This window comes from Helobdella robusta (genome assembly GCF_000326865.2).
Source record: "Helobdella robusta unplaced genomic scaffold HELROscaffold_51, whole genome shotgun sequence".
Classification (NCBI taxonomy): Eukaryota; Metazoa; Annelida; class Clitellata; order Rhynchobdellida; family Glossiphoniidae; genus Helobdella; species Helobdella robusta.
In genome coordinates, this window is record NW_008705261.1 from 512,017 (window position 1) to 528,123 (window position 16,107).

At 34.2% G+C, this 16,107-nt stretch overlaps 4 protein-coding genes across 4 annotated transcripts; 1 reads left to right on the top strand and 3 right to left on the bottom strand.

Moving 5' to 3' along the window:
- Positions 1 to 434: 434 nt before the first annotated feature.
- HELRODRAFT_114577 (hypothetical protein) lies at positions 435 to 1,580 on the bottom strand. The gene is made up of 2 exons (XM_009027842.1): positions 1,347 to 1,580; positions 435 to 1,176 (listed from the first exon to the last, which is right to left on the bottom strand). The coding sequence occupies exons 1-2, from the start codon at positions 1,495 to 1,497 to the stop codon at positions 1,100 to 1,102; spliced, it is 228 nt and encodes a 75-aa protein (XP_009026090.1). The 5' UTR covers positions 1,498 to 1,580; the 3' UTR covers positions 435 to 1,099.
- Positions 1,581 to 1,929: 349 nt separating this feature from the next.
- HELRODRAFT_114581 (hypothetical protein) lies at positions 1,930 to 9,045 on the bottom strand (the record flags this gene model as incomplete). The annotated part of the gene is made up of 6 exons (XM_009027843.1): positions 1,930 to 2,131; positions 2,181 to 3,306; positions 5,482 to 5,645; positions 6,573 to 6,705; positions 7,030 to 7,164; positions 8,887 to 9,045. 5 exons carry the CDS (start codon positions 9,043 to 9,045, stop codon positions 2,701 to 2,703), a joined length of 1,197 nt encoding a protein of 398 aa, XP_009026091.1. The 3' UTR covers positions 1,930 to 2,131; positions 2,181 to 2,700.
- Positions 9,046 to 9,853: 808 nt separating this feature from the next.
- HELRODRAFT_193474 (hypothetical protein) lies at positions 9,854 to 12,394 on the top strand. Its single transcript, XM_009027844.1, has 5 exons — positions 9,854 to 9,973; positions 10,449 to 10,555; positions 10,843 to 10,925; positions 11,073 to 11,155; positions 11,551 to 12,394. Exons 1-5 carry the CDS (start codon positions 9,941 to 9,943, stop codon positions 11,620 to 11,622), a joined length of 378 nt encoding a protein of 125 aa, XP_009026092.1. The 5' UTR covers positions 9,854 to 9,940; the 3' UTR covers positions 11,623 to 12,394.
- Positions 12,395 to 13,645: 1,251 nt separating this feature from the next.
- On the bottom strand, positions 13,646 to 14,622 carry HELRODRAFT_86393 (hypothetical protein; the record flags this gene model as incomplete). The annotated part of the gene is made up of 4 exons (XM_009027799.1): positions 13,646 to 13,759; positions 13,883 to 13,953; positions 14,414 to 14,464; positions 14,595 to 14,622. Coding segments are annotated over 4 exons (264 nt in total), but the record flags the coding sequence as incomplete, so codon positions are not given.
- Between the last annotated feature and the right edge of the window lie 1,485 nt (positions 14,623 to 16,107).

The window sequence follows — 16,107 nt, forward strand, 5'->3', positions numbered from 1 at the left end:
CTCATCTAAAAAACTTATTAATCTGCTTTTTTATATGCTTTGATTCCTGCTTGCTCACACGTCCATTTGCTGCCAATTCAAGGGAGCATTTTCAGCATTTTGAAAAAATTTTAATCTTCCCACCAACATGCGATCAACTAGCACAGAAATTTGAAAAGAATGAGTAATAGCAGAAACAAAGAAAAACATTAGGAACAGAGAACGAACAATAGGAACAAATTTTTATTTTATTCTTACATGGCAACGACGACAATCAAGGTTGAGAATTCATGAAAATTATAAACCATAATAGCGCAACCAAACAATCTTGCATATAGGAACCATAAAACTTTTCGAAAATGAGTCTTTCCCTCAACAAATGGCTTGAATTCATCCGTTAAGAAACATAAAAATTTTGAAATTTAACTTTCGAGCAAAATTTTACTACAATCTTATCATTGTATCATTGTATTTATTATAAGTAACATTTGTAGTTATGGATTCTTCGACAGAAACTGCCCTATAATATTTCTCCCATTATAGGCCTAACTGGAAGCAAGAGAAGTAATTATTGGGCCAATGGGTGATCTCAACAGTATAAAAATGCAGTGTAATGATGTAATTGTTTCCGGATCAACATTTAGATCAAACACTTCTATCTTTCCTATGTGTAATTCAACATTTGTAGCTGATTAAACTACATTTTGATATTTTTATATCAGCTCCATATCAATATTTCTCAGTTTAAATAAAAACCTATTTTCAAAAAATGCTACAGTCTTCAAATGGCAAGAGAAAAACACGTTTCGATATGCATACAAAGGGATGAATTTAAATAATAAAAAGTTAAAAGAAATAAATATGTAACATGAGGCCACAGTCACTATAAGTGAGGCATAAATCAAACATTCTATTGATTTACTACGCTAAACAACTCAATGACAAATCACAATTTATGACACTACCAACTAAATCATAACCCACTATCAAATTATTATTAATATTATTATTATTACTACACCAGTACATTGTATACAATTCACCATTACATCTTCTTAATAAATAGTTTGCTATTATGATGTCATTTAGAAATCTGGACAAGAAACTCTTCTGCCGCTCTCTAGACGCTTTCGTCTGCAGCATTGTTCATTTCAGCAAGAATTATCTTTTGGGCTTGTTTCTTTTTGTAGATGGAGTCTGAATTATGGAATTGCATTTTATTAACAGAAATCATGCTATAATTTTATTAAATTTATTTTTATGTCTACTTAATTATTGTTGTTGACATTTGGTATTTAATTTAGGTTTTTAATTCAAGCCAATGAATCACAATCAACTCAACCAACAAATCAGAGAGAAACACTAACAAAAGTTCACTTCGCCGACTTGCCACTTGATCATGGAGAACTCGAGAACGGCCCCCAGGACGAAGAACACTGGAAGGAATCTGTACATGCCGAACCTCTCCTTGCCCGGCCACCGGTTTAACAACACCGCCAACTTGTTACTGTAGAACATCTTTTCCGTTGCTCTCGTTCCGAATGGACGCTGAAATTGATTAGGGCGAATTTTAGATATTAATAATTAACTTTTTTGTACAGGTCACATTTTGTTAGTACTAAAATTTACTTTTAAACGTTTTTAAATTCGATAAAACGCAGATAAGAATAAAGAAGTTTGTTTATGGAAAACGTTATGTAATAATTTTTTGCTCTTTATTATGTAGCTCTGACGTACGCAGAACCATTTACACATTTCTAATTGTTTGTTCTATTTCAATTGTGTTTTCATTATTTTATGTTTTTATTCAAATACATTGCGGATTTTTTGCATAGGAATTGAAAGATAGCACTTCAGCAGCAAGCATTCAATTAATAGGCCTACCTCTTGATGTTTCGGTTAGGTAAATACGGTACAAATGTAATTATAAAAATTTTGCTATTGAAAGAATTTTTTTGAAAAGGATGAGACATATTATTGAAAACCCAATCTAATAGAGGTGTATTAAAATGTTTTCGAGAACAAAATTTTAATAAGACAAAAAATTTTAAACATGAACAAACTAATTGGAAAAATGTTTAAAAACAAAAAGATCACGCAAATTCAATAATAACAATTAGAAAAGGCAGGCAAGACAGGCAACTACGATGATGATCAATCTATCTATCTATCTATCTATCTATCTATCTATCTATCTATCTATCTATCTATCTATCTATCTATCTATCTATCTATCTATCTATCTATCTATCTATCTATCTATCTATCTATCTATCTATCTATCTATCAACAGAAATGATTCATTACAAGTCTGGCGAATGCTTCGTCGGTCAAATCGTATCATTCGGTCGGTTCAGCAAGCGGACATTCTGCAACGTAGTGCCCTCCTAGTGTTTGGCTGAAATTAATGTAGATGCTGTCCGAGGGTCTTCATGATGATTGTTGTTCCAACCTCGATTTACGCAGTCGAAGGTGCTGCGGATGTTGCAAAAAAAATGTCGCAAACGTGCAAGATTGCTCTTGTTGAATCTGATGAACGTTGTTTAAAACGTATGTTATAAAACACAGAATTCAGCAACTGCTGACCATTTAGTGGGCGGCAACTGTCGGGTTGAACCTAAACGGGTGAATCAGAGTTTTGTGGTTGTTCTTCAACATGTTGTTGTGACCATTCTTCGATATGTTACCAATGTGCACGAATTACATCAGCATACACAGATGTCAGATCTGCTGATGTGCTGCTGTCGATAATGTTGTCAGTGTCGTTGAAACGGCTGGTGTGTTTTTGCGCGTGTGAGACTTCTCCCCGAAATGGACGCAACTGATGTGCGACTTGAGTGAACCAAGCTGAGTGAACCGGGCAGCACAAACAGGGCAAACGAAGGGTTTCAGCTTGCTGTGTACGCGAGAATGTATCGAAAGCAAACTTTTGTGGCTGAACTCTTTTTCACAATGAGGACACTTCCATGGCTTGGGATCACGAGTGAGTGCCTCACTTCTCAACTTCATCTTCAGTTCACTTCTTTCTTTCAGAAGTTCATCAACGCCGATCGCGTTGTGCAGGTTCTTCAAGTGGTGGATGAGAGTAGAGAGATGGGTGAACTTGCGAGGACAATGAGAACATTTGAACATGGACCTCTCATCTGAACTGTGCACCAACTGGTGCTTCTTTAAACTATGCTTCTTGGAAAACATTTTCTGGCAGATGTGGCAATTGAAGGGTTTGAAGCCGGTGTGTTTGAGCATATGAGCTTGGAGGGAGGACTTCTGTCTGTATTGCTGACTGCAACGATCGCATTGGAAGATGCTGCCCCTCTTGTGAAGTTGCTCGTGTTTCAATCGGTAGGAAGGCTTGAGGAAGGTTTTGAAGCATGTGGGACACGTCAGCGAGGATGAAGATATTAATTTCTCCTGAGTTGTGTTTGAATGCGATAGACTTGAAGTTCTTTGGCTTCTAATGTTTGGTGTGTGAGAAGTCGAAGATGACGAGACGAGGTGAGTCGGTTCTTGAGGTTCAGTGGTGGATTGCATGTGGAGATTTCTACGAGTTTGAATGCGAGAAGATTTTCTAACATTAACTGATTGATCAGGTTTCTGCCTGGAGCTAACTATTTTGACTCCACCCAGACCACTTGATAACGGCGTTTGATTGGTTCCTTGATGGAAAGCGACCAAAGATTGACATCTCTCGTAATTTCGGCCAGTCGTTTCAGATGTGTGAATAAGATTGATGTGTTGTTGAACGTTTGTCGCCGAGCCATCGTTGTTACAATGCTCAGGACCAACGTCACCGTCACTAACAGCGCCATCATTGGAGACCTCATCATCTTCTTCATCATCTTCCGTCTCTATGACAAGATCATCATGATCACTCTCGCTCTCTTCACCACCACCGCCACCACCACCACCATCATCATCATCATTCTCTTCTTCGTCGTCGTCATCACCATCCCTCACATCAACAGCCTCGACTTCATCATCTGAAATCTTCTCAATGATTACAGAGTTTCTCGCCAATCGACCATCATCGTCATCATCACCGTCATCTTCATCATTATCAGTCTGTTTCTTCGCGTTATGATCAGCATCATTGATGTTAATACGTTTGACATCATCATGATTTTTATCATCATCATCATTATCATTATTATTTATATTATTATTATTATTATTACCATCATCATCATCATCGTCATCACTCACCATTTTGTTCTTACAGATGACAATGATGTCAGTATCATCCTCTATTACACTATCATCATTATCATTATTATTATTAACAGTTTCTATATTACCGTCATTATCACCGTTATAACTGTTACCATCACCGCCACCCAGCTCATCATTATCATTACCACCATCGTCATCATCATCATCATCATGCCCACCACCGTCATCATTATCATCATCCCCACCACCATCATTATAAGTATGATCATCACCATTATAAGTATGATCATCATCATTATAAGTATGATGATGATGGTGATGATGATTCTCAACATCACGGCGTTTGCTTGTAATGTTTAAACGTCCCCTCGAATGCCTATCGCTTCTCCTTACTGCGGTTTCATACTTGGCAACTTTCCCAGTAAAAACATAAGCACCATCTGCATCGTCGTCCCCACCATCATCATCGTTATCATCATCGCAATCATCATCATTATCATTACCTTCGTCATCACCACGTTCGTCGTAATCATTATCACTTTCACCATCCAATCCTCCAACACCAGTTGGAGGATTGGATGGTGAATTATTTTTTATTTCCACTCCAACACCTCTTCTTTTCTTCACCACTCTTTCATTTTTTCTCTTAAATGCACTTTTAACCTCCTTCCTGCCTTCAAATTTGAATGCATTTTTAACCTCCATCTTGTTTTCCACAAAATCAACTTCCCTTTCGCTCTTCTCCTGGTTTTCCATGTTAAACTCATCCCTGTTTATTATCTCGAATTCACTTTTAATCTTTTTCCGGTTTTGTAGGACCGCGGCGTAGATCTCGTTCACCACGTTGACCACGTGATCAGGAAGAAGATTGTGATTGGTTGATAGGTGCTTCCTCAGCTTGTTCCTCTCTATGAAATCCTTCGAACATAATGGGCATCTGTGATGATGATGATGATGATGTGGAGGTGATGATGGTGATGATGTGGAGATGATGGTGATGCTGATGATAATGATGATGATAGGAAAATGATGATGACGACGTAGAAAAGATGTGAAGATGGTGATGACGTGACGGTGATAAGAATCAGCAATCATGATACTGATGACAATGACTTGGTATGATGCAATGATGACCTTAACCCTTAAAGGTTAACCTTTATGGGAAAAGGTCATCCTTCAAACATAATGGCCATTGTTTTCTTACTGCAGCTTGCCCCAGAGTTATCGAGTTATTAACAACACACCACACACGCACGCACGCACGCACACACACACAACAGAACAAACTCACACCACAACTCACACAAAGGGCCGGCCCTCCTCGTGAACGACCCGGTGCCTCTTCAGGTGTGATGCCCTTGAAAATGATCTCCCACATCGCTGGCAGTGGTGTTCCCTCCTCCTCTGGTGCACCGACCGCACGTGCGACCGCATGGCGCTCAGCTGCGTGAAGCGCTTGTGGCACTGGCTACAAGTGGTGGTTGTAGTTGGTGAAGCTGCTGTAGTAGCGGCTGTTGTTTTTGGTAAGGCTTCTGTTGTTTTTGCTTTAGGGGCAGTTTTAGTAGTAGTAGTAGTAGTAGTTGCTGTGGTTGTTGTCGCAGTGGTTGAAGGAATTGTGGTGGATGTGGTAAATGTGGTGATGATCGGTTGGTGGGCTGTGGGGGTGTTACTTGTGTTGGTGCTTGTGGTGTTGTCGTTCTCTTTGAAATTGATGATGCTTTTTCTAAGTGATTGTTGTTGATGTTGTTGTTGATGTTGTTGTTGATGTTGTTGTTGATCATCTGAGCTTTCCAGCTTTTAAAAAATAAGATAAATGTTCCATCAAGACCATAGTCATCATCATCACCACCACCACCACTATCACCATCATCATCCCCACCACCATCATCATCATCATAATCATCATCACCACCATCATCATCATCATAATCATCATCACCACCATCATCATCATAATACATACGTTCACAAGGCCTTCCTTGTCAGACTTGTGATGGAAGCTGTCAGTAGAAAATGAATAAATGAACGAGTGAACGAGTGAATGAATGAATGAATGAATGAATGAATGAATGAATGAATGAACGAACGAACAAAAGAAAATAGGAGTAAACGATTGAATGAACGAATAAGCAAATAAGTGAATGGATGAATGAAAAAACAACGAATCATCAACCAAACAAACCGTCAACCCATGAAAACAATCAGTCGACCACAGGACATGATGATATGTATTGATGGATCAAAAACATCTGACAAGTATCAACAAATCGATCATTTGCAAACCAACTAGCCAGCCAACTGACCAACCAAACAACCAACCAACCAATAAACCAACCAACCAATCAGCCAGCCAACCAACCAACCAATCAGTCAGCCAGCCAGCCTACCAACCAGCCTACCAACCAGCCAACCAACCAGCTAACCAACCAACTTTGTATGCCTTTTAAGATGACTGACATTACAGAAACCTTTGTTGCAAACATCGCAAGTGAACGGTCGTTCACTTAGGTGAACAAAACGAACGTGGTTGTTCATCGTTCCTTTGTGAGTGAACCCCTAGTGGTAATGATAATGATAATTTTATAGATGATAATGATGATGATCATTCACTCATTTATTAGATCATTCATTCATCTATTCAGTCATTTAATCAGGTTTCTTATTAATTCATTCAATTAAACATTCATTCACTTACTCTTTAATCCATTCAGTCATTGGTTCATTCATTCAACCATACATTCATTCACATACTCTTTAATTCATTCATTCCTTCATTCATTCATTTATTCATTCATTCATTTATTCATCCAATCCCTCATTCATTCATTTATTCATTCAATCCTTCACTCATTCATTCATTCATTCACTCAAACCCCCCACTTTCTGGCAGACAAGACAGGAGAAGAGTCTCAATGGAATGCCATCGTGAACAGCAAGATGACTCGATAACTTCGACTCACTTTTAAACTTCAAATCACATTTCGAACATTCGTAATTGAGTGCAGACGTTTTGCTCTTTTTGGCGGGAAATAACGATGTTGTTGTAGTTCTTTTTGTTGTTTTTGTTGTTGTGGTGATTATGGGAGTAGTTATCGTCAGTGTTGTTGTTGTTGTTGCTGATGTTGTGATGCTTTTGACAATGTCTTTGTTGCTGGTATTGTTGTTGCTGTTGTAATTGTTGTTGCAGATGGTCTCGATTATTTTGTTTTTGTTGACGTTGTTGTTGCTGCAGCTGTTGACGTCATTAATGTTGTTGTCGTTGTAGTTGTTGTTGTCGTGCATGATGTTGTTGTTGTTGCAGAAGCCGATGACGTTTTTAATGTTGTTGTTGTAGTTGTTGTTGTTGTGTTTGATGATGTTGTTGCTGACTTCATCATTGAAACTGTTTTTCCTAATATGAAAAATGCCTTCGTGGGAGCCATTTATGCTATTGCTATTGATGTAACTTTCGTTAATGTTGTTGTTGTCGTTGCAGTCGCCAAGAGGTGTGGTGCAGTTGATGTCAGCGATGTGTTGGTGGTGTGGGGAGTTGATGTCATTTGTGTTTAGTGGACTGTCCTGAGCATGTAATAAGGTCTGCAATGAATGGTGAGGTTGTTGTTGATGTTGTTGTTGCTGATGTCGTAGTTGTTGTAGTTGTTGTTGATGTGAGTTTTGCTGAGGTTGCTGTAGTTGCTGTTGTTGGAAATTTTGTTGTTGTAATTGCCGTTGCAGTAATTGTTGTTGTTGCAGCAGCTGTTGGAGTTTCATAATTGTTAAGTGTTGACCAACAATGATGTCATGTTGCCGATGTTGTTGCTGCAATTGAAACTGTTGGGAAATATTTGTTGATGTTGTTGCTTGCTGTTGCTTAGTCAGACAGACGTTGTTCAAGTATTGAATGTTATCTGTTGTTGAATGCAAGCCAGAAAAGTTTAAAAAAGTGTTGTCGGGGTAGTTGCTGATGTCGTTAACAACATTGCTGATGTCATAGTCGATTGTACTGCTACAGAAATGGCTGTTGGTGTCTTGGTTGTTGATGGTGATGTTATTATTAACATTAAAGTCATGGATATTAATGTCGTTGTTGAAGTTGTTGTTGTCGGGTGCCATATTATGACACTCTAAAAAGTTATTTTCCAAATAATTTTTAATGCAGTTGAAGCTCTTATTAAACGAAGTTGAATTTAAGGTGGTTGCTGCTAAAGATGATGATGATGACGATGGTATTAACAATGAGGATGATGATGTTAACATGTGAGGTGGTGATGATGATGATGTTAACACGTGAGGTGATGATGATGATGCGTTCGTTTGAAAGATTAGAAGTGTCGTTGTTAACTGTGGAGGTTGTGCTGATGATGATGATGCTGTTGGCAGTGGAAACAATACAAATGGTGATGATGATGATGATGTTGATGAAGATGATAATGAAAATGAAGATGTTGATTTAGATGATGTTGATGAAGATGATGTTGATGAAGATGATGTTGATGAAGATGTAGATACAAATAACGACGATGCTAACAATGATGAAGGTATTGATGACAAAGATGAAGAGCAGGCACCATAAGAAGCAGACGTTGAAGTTAAAGCATCATAATTTTTTTTTCTAATCAATTCAGTCTCCCCACTAGAAAAATTTCTAAAGCCATCACCGTCCCCAATGCAACTGATGAGATGTCTGTCAAATGACCGCCTGTGTTTGAACACCTTGCCACAGTGACAACACTGCAAACCGTTTTGAACTTCGTGCACGTTCAACGTGTGCACTTTTAAATTTCCCTTCTGAGAGAATGACTTGTGGCAGTGTGGACATTTGAAAGGTTTCTCATTCGTGTGACATCTCATATGAATGGTTAGGACATTTCTGTCAGCACATACCAAACTACATTTGTCACACATGTATGTAGGCATGGTTCGCTTGGCTGGAGACGTTTGGTTGAGAACAGTTTAGGGACTGTTTGTGCTAGTTTCACTGGTTGCTTGCTTAGTTATTTAGCTCAGTGGTGTAGTTCAGTTGAGTTTTACTATGTTAAATTGATTTGTTATAATCAGGTTATTGTCTATATCTAGTCTAGTGTAAGTAAATGTGAGGTAAGTGTAAGTAAGAGTAGTACGTGTACCTTATTCTGAAAGCTAAAAATGCAAAACTAAGCTAAAAATCAATTGGAGTTAAATTTTAAGTAATTACTTTTATATATAAATAAAAAAATATATTTTCATTCAATTTCAATAGAAAAATAATTGAAATTAATTGATGTGAATGAACATTTAATATTTAATATTTTAATTTAATTAAAAAAAAAGTCAAACATATGAACATTAATTAATTTTAATGAATTGCTTTTAACTATTAAATGTCATCCATTAATAATTTATTAATTAATTATTAATAAATAATTTTTAATCAATAATTTGTTCCGATTAACTAATAAATTAATTAAATCAAAAATTGAAAAGAACCCTTCAAACTTAAATTCACTTGCAGCACATAACAACATTGTCTAAAGAGCTTTTTCTTCAGAAACCAAAATTGTTAAAAAATATAAATTTAAATTTATTGTAAATTTAATAAACCATAAATTACATTCAACAAAAAAAATGTATAAAAATTTAAATTTTTGAGTTTTATTTAAACATAGACAATTTAAAAAAATTTATTTAAAAAATCTTTGCAGTTCCGTTCACTTTTAGTGGTACTTATATTATCGCAACTAATCGTGCTCCGTAAGAGCGTAAATATAGTTTAATTTAAAACTATTTTTATTTTTTATTGTTAATTTTCAGATTCACGAATCTTACAGCAAGTATGACAGATGTAAATCCTAAAAGACTACAGAAGGTACCGTTTTAAAATGATCACCATGAATATAATAATAATTATTTATATAATATTTTTATAGTAATAATTATTATTTTAATAAATATTATAATATTGCAAATATAAATAACATTGAAAAATTTTTGGCGTGGCGTTAATGAATGTTAATAATCATTTACTTATCTTAATAACTAATTGTTAAAGTCAGCAAACATTCCCTAACTGCTGACTAACTCTGACACTAATCAACGTAAAATCATTTATTACTAAAAATCCTTTTAAACTTAAAGTTCTTTATTATTTCATAAAAACATTTAATTTGCTTTAGTTTTTATTTATCTAAAATATCTTAAACAAAATGGAACATTTGCTAATGAACATTAGCATCATTAGCTATCTTTTCTCAAATAATTATTTTATCTTATTAACTTATTAAATATTAAATTATTTAGTGTTAAATAAATATTATTTTATTATTGATAACCTTTTCTTTCAGGTACATTCGTCCAAAGATGATGACGACGATGAAAAATGTCAGACGTACGTGATAACTGGGGAGGACCATACGCTTGCCGGCGCTCTCAACCTCATGCTACACAAGAAGTGATTTGTGAAATTTGTTGAATAACTAACTAATTAATTATTAAATTAGTTATTTCTTTAGTTATATTACATTTTTTTTTATAAATTACGGATAAATATTTATATGCATATTGAACTCGATTGAAGTTATTGTTATATTTTCTTTTTCATGATTTGAAAGATAACTTTATTAAGCATTCAACAACAGTTCAAAATAGTATGCAACATAGAATAATGCAAAAAGATAAATAAATTTATAAAACATAGAATTGACAATTTTTTCTTCCATTTCAATTTTCCACAAACAGCCCTGACGTACGATCGGCTGGCTACAGCATTCCACATCCACTTGAGAACAAACTCATGCTTCAAATCGCTGTCCGACAGAAAGGTCAGTGGTCATCGTTGGTGAAGTTAGGCGTATGCCCTCTTTCTTAGATGAATGTACCCTAATCAATCAACTAATCAAATCAATCCATCAACCAATCAAATCAACCCACCAATCAACCAATCAAATCAACCCACCAATCATGCACAGCCAAAACGACATCTGATGAAGTATTCAAGAAGGCGCTGAATGACCTCAATAATCAGTGCCAACATATCCTTAAGACGTTTGAGGTGGGTTGGTTGATTGGTGTATTGAATGATTGGTTAATTGATTGAAGGGTTGGTTGATTGAAAGGTTGGTTGATTGAATGTTTGGTTGGTTGATTGATTGAATGGTTTGCTGACTGGTTGGTTGGTCGTATGCTTCGTTGAATCAGTCAGTTCATTTAAATTCTGTGAGGAGTTTTTAAATGGACTATCTACCAATAGATCAACTAATCAACCGCTCACAATCAGTCCATCGTTGAATCGTCCATTCATTTTATTAATCCAACATCACTGATCAATCAATCCATCAACTATTCAATCAGTAGCACTTATTCAATCAATCAATCAATCCAACTATTCACATAATCAATCTTGCAATCAATCAATCGCATCTTCAAACCTCAACTACTATTATACAGGTGGCCTGTGAGATGTACAAAGAGAAAGCTGGAGTGAACTACTCTGAAGATGAAAGGATGGATGTTTCCTAGGATTTGTCTAAGATATTCTCTCTCTTTTTTTTCTCTCTCTTTATGCATGTAAATATTGTATATTTCTTATATATCTATGTATGTGTATATATGGATGTATGTATGATTGTATGTTTGTATGCATGATTGTATGTACGTGAAGATAATAGCACAACGGCTCTTTACAACGTGATTGTATGTTGTGCGCATTTTTATATTTCAATCAATTAATCAATGATCCTCTTTTGTCCATCGCGGGGCCGTCGAGGCTGATGGTGTACAGCTAAGCATTCTTTCTACATTTCTTTTCTTTTTTCTCTCCAAAAACCTATCTTTGGCCAGTTTTATTGAATTCAGAATACCAACACCAGTTCATTCAGTAATGTCATCCATCCATTTCTTTACAGGTCTACCAACGTTTTTCTTCCAATCTTTTTTCCTCAGTAGTACCATCTTAATCAATTTGTCTTCCCTCATTCTACAAATGTGTCCAAAATATCCCAATTTTCTTTCTATGTCTTCCAAGTTGATTTCTGATGGTTTTGTTCTTTACTTTCTGCCTCCAACTGATTCCCAACAAATTTCAGTAACACTTCATCTCAAATGCTTCCAATCTGTCTTTGTCTCTTTTCTTTATTGTCCATGTTATATATTTGCTCGTTTGTTATTCTGCCCATTTGTTTGTTTATTTACTGAATAAATTCTTTTCAACTAATTTTACATTTTATTTATTTAAATTAAAAAATGTTATTGAAAAATAATTGAACAAGGACAAAATCTGGATAAATAAAAAAGCAAGATTTTTTTGAGAATGGTGATCAAACAGATTCTCTATCATCGAGTTAGCCTGACTGGTAAGAGTTCTGTGGCCCTGTTGATTGAGTGAGAACATGGTTCAAACCACTCTGATCTATAAGAAAAGCTTTTTACTCTGTTGCAAACCAAGTCTCAATCTAAATTATTCCCTGATTTTATACTCTACCCTTTAAGTAAAGCTTTTAACTCTGCTGCTCGTCTAGTTGCCCATGCCCCTTTCTTTTCTCATATATCTCCATATCTTGTTCTCGTGCACTGGCTACCTATAAAATGTAGAATAATTATTAAAATTTGCACATTTACGTATAAATCTCAATCTAAATTATTTCCTAAGTACTTATCAGATATATTAATTGAACCTAAACGCACCGGTTTACGATCGTCTTGTTCTCACTACTTAATTCGTGTTAAGATGAAACGTGTCCGTGTAAACGTTAAGTTATTAGTACATTTTTATTTTTCGACAAAGAATAAAACACAAACGAGCGAACAATTATTAAAAACATCAGAATTTGAAAGTAACGCTACGAAGCGTTAACGAATAATAATAATAATGTGTGATTGTGTAACAATAATAATGCTTTATAATAGGGTAATAATAATAATAACAATAATAACTAATAGCGATGCTGAACTCACAATATCCTAGAAATAATGAACTGCAACAAAAATGCAGAATGAATGTAAAAAAAGTAAGAGATGAGTTATGCAATCATCACCATCGTCTTTATCATCATCGTCGTCACCATTACCATAACTATCTTCACCAACGTCATCATCACAACGCTAGGAGGAACTTTTTTAATGCCCATACCTGAAAATTTTTTTAATAAAAGTATATGATTCAAATCAACTCAGCCGTTTATCGATGCGTTGGTTCATTCACCATCCATAATCTATTTAATTATTATCCATTCACCAGTCCATCTGTTCATCCATCATTCAATTGATCCATCCGTCCATTCATTCAAATTCATCTTGCATCTAGGTTATATAAATAATCTGAACCGGCACAACAACGACAACAAATAACGCCAGGCAACCAGAAGCAAAACTACATTCCAAAACAGAAAGTGAAATTGGATCAAGCATCTGCACATCAAAACCCGCACACACAACACAACAACTACACAAAACTGAAAGTTAAACTGAAACAACACTACACTGCAACAACCTCAAACGCTGCAACACACACACACGCGCGCGCGCAAATACACACAAAAACACATCACCACAAAACTGAAACCAAAACCAACTTTTGGAATTCCCACTCCCTGTTGTCCAGTGGGCAGACCTGCCTGGTCTTCAGCCATCGAGATATGCAGTGGAAGTGAAAGGCATGCTGGTAATGATTGATTGATTGATTGAATGAATGAACAGAAAAAAAAGAGCAAATGAGGAACAAACAAAGAATGAATGGATGAACAAATGAATAAATAAATGAATGAACGAATGAAGGACTCACATTGCAGACCCCCCAAGCCACCGTGCATTCCTCACTAGTTGCTGACGCCTGGTTCGCCTGGCATTCTATGCCTAATCAGAATAATAATAATAATAACAACAAACAAACAACAATAACCACAACCACAATAATAATACTTTATTATTAAAAATAATTTATTCCTAATAAATTCTCATATAATTCCAAGATAAGTAGATCATCTTCATCATCATCTTATTTTCTAGTATTTATCAGTAATATTACTACAATAATCAGAAACTCTTTTATTTCAACCAAAGTCGTTAAAATGAAAAAAAAAGTGATTAAAATGTAATAATGTTCAATAAAAACCACAAAGAAAATGGGAACTCTTTTTGTTATCATCAAACCTCAAAATATAAAATCAATTATCATAAATATACAAAATGCTTATGCTCAACATTTACATACAAGTGCAAGGATGATAAAAAAATGATATAAAAATAATAACAATAATTATATTGTCAATAATATAATTTATTATATTTTTGTATTATATGGTAATCGACTAACAATGGTCCATTATATGATTCCGGCATATGGCGCAATTGTCTACTACGATATCTGCGCATCATTATCATTTGTTACTAATATCATTTGTTACTATTATTATGACTATAATTGATTATTACTATGAATATAATTTATTATTATTATGATTTAGTATTATTATTGTTATAATAATAATACTCACCCCATGCCCACAAAGCCACTGCATTCCACTAAACCATTGAAAGTAAATAAAGCCATTAAAGTTTTTATTAGATTGATTTATAATAATAATGATTATTATTATTATATAACAATAATGAATAGTTGAAAATTAATTATTAAAGTGATAATTTTGAATAAATTAAATTTTATACCATATATATATATATATATATATATATATATATATATATATATATATATACACACATATATATATATACACATATATACATATACAAATGAATAATATATATATATATATTAATAACTGTTATCGCAGATATATATTAAGGTATCATTTTATCAACAAAATGTAGCAAAGAAAGCATTTCTGAGTATAACTCGACAAAGGTGCTTATAAAAAAATTTTGAATTCTATTCAATATGTAAGAATACATACATCACACACACACAAACACACACACACACAAACACATAAGTTATAAGGTATCGACTTGAATCCATAAATCTATGTACATTTAAGGGTGAGAATTTGTTGACCTGCTACTGCACAAAGAGTATTCCATAGAAAACTAGCAGAACATCTCTATTGACCAAAATGTATTTGTGAATTACATTAAGATTAAAAAGACATCTTAGTTTGCAATATTGCTGACTGAGATAGTAATTGTGCTAAGTCGGTAATTAAACTCAGACTACTGATGAGTCCCATAAAGAATTACTAATTAATAAAAATAATGTTAAATATAATTTAAAAATAACTATAAATTATAATAAAATAATCTAAAAAAAAAAATAAACTGAAACCATTTCTTCATTTTTATTTCAAATAATTTTTTGCCCTATTCCCACCTTTTTAACTTCAAAACGTTTCTTGCTGCCATTCTTGTCATTCATATTGAACTGGGCATCGTCTTCAACGTCCATAGCGGCCGCCATTTTGAACTAATCACTAAAATAAAAACAGAAACAGGGAGTACCAAATTAAATATTTAATGTTACAAATATAGCCGTTCAAAATGTTTAAAAATATAAAAAATTAAATTAAAATTAAATAAAAACAAATTATATAAAATTATCACCCCGAAAAATAGTTAAAAAAGAATTTAATTGCCCGTAACGTTCCAAAAATCTGATTCTCAAACAAATTAACTTTTAGCACAAAAACCATAAAAATAAGAACGTCATCCATTTACAAAGAACAAAATAAATTAAAATTATCGTTCTAATAAGATTTTAATCTATATATATATATATATATATATATATATATATATATATATATATATATACATACATACATATAAAATATGTATTTTAATGTATAAAAATGTACATGGCTTGTTACCAAGTTATTTGATAAATAAAATAAAAGAAAAGTCTATAATGATGAGTGGTATGAACCTTAGATCAGATGATGGCATTTTGCTGGTTGAACCCGATGTTAATCTGCAGATAGCATCAAGAGATTTTGCAGTATCTGGACCAATGGTTTGGAACAGCTTACCTAAATCTTTTAGAACTAAAGATTT

What these genes read in the sequence shown, in the direction of transcription:
- HELRODRAFT_193474 (XM_009027844.1), top strand. Translation starts at nt 9,941, where the DNA reads ATGACAGATGTAAATCCTAAAAGACTACAGAAG. An exon ending in AACCTCATGCTACACAAGAA is followed by an intron (nt 10,556 to 10,842) that starts GTGATTTGTGAA and finishes TTCCACAAACAG; the next exon opens with CCCTGACGTACGATCGGCTG. An exon ending in ATATCCTTAAGACGTTTGAG is followed by an intron (nt 11,156 to 11,550) that starts GTGGGTTGGTTG and finishes ACTATTATACAG; the next exon opens with GTGGCCTGTGAGATGTACAA.
- HELRODRAFT_114577 (XM_009027842.1), bottom strand. Translation starts at nt 1,497, where the DNA reads ATGTTCTACAGTAACAAGTTGGCGGTGTTGTTAAACCGGTGGCCGGGC. An exon ending in AGTCGGCGAAGTGAACTTTT is followed by an intron (nt 1,177 to 1,346) that starts GTTAGTGTTTCT and finishes TCCATAATTCAG; the next exon opens with ACTCCATCTACAAAAAGAAA.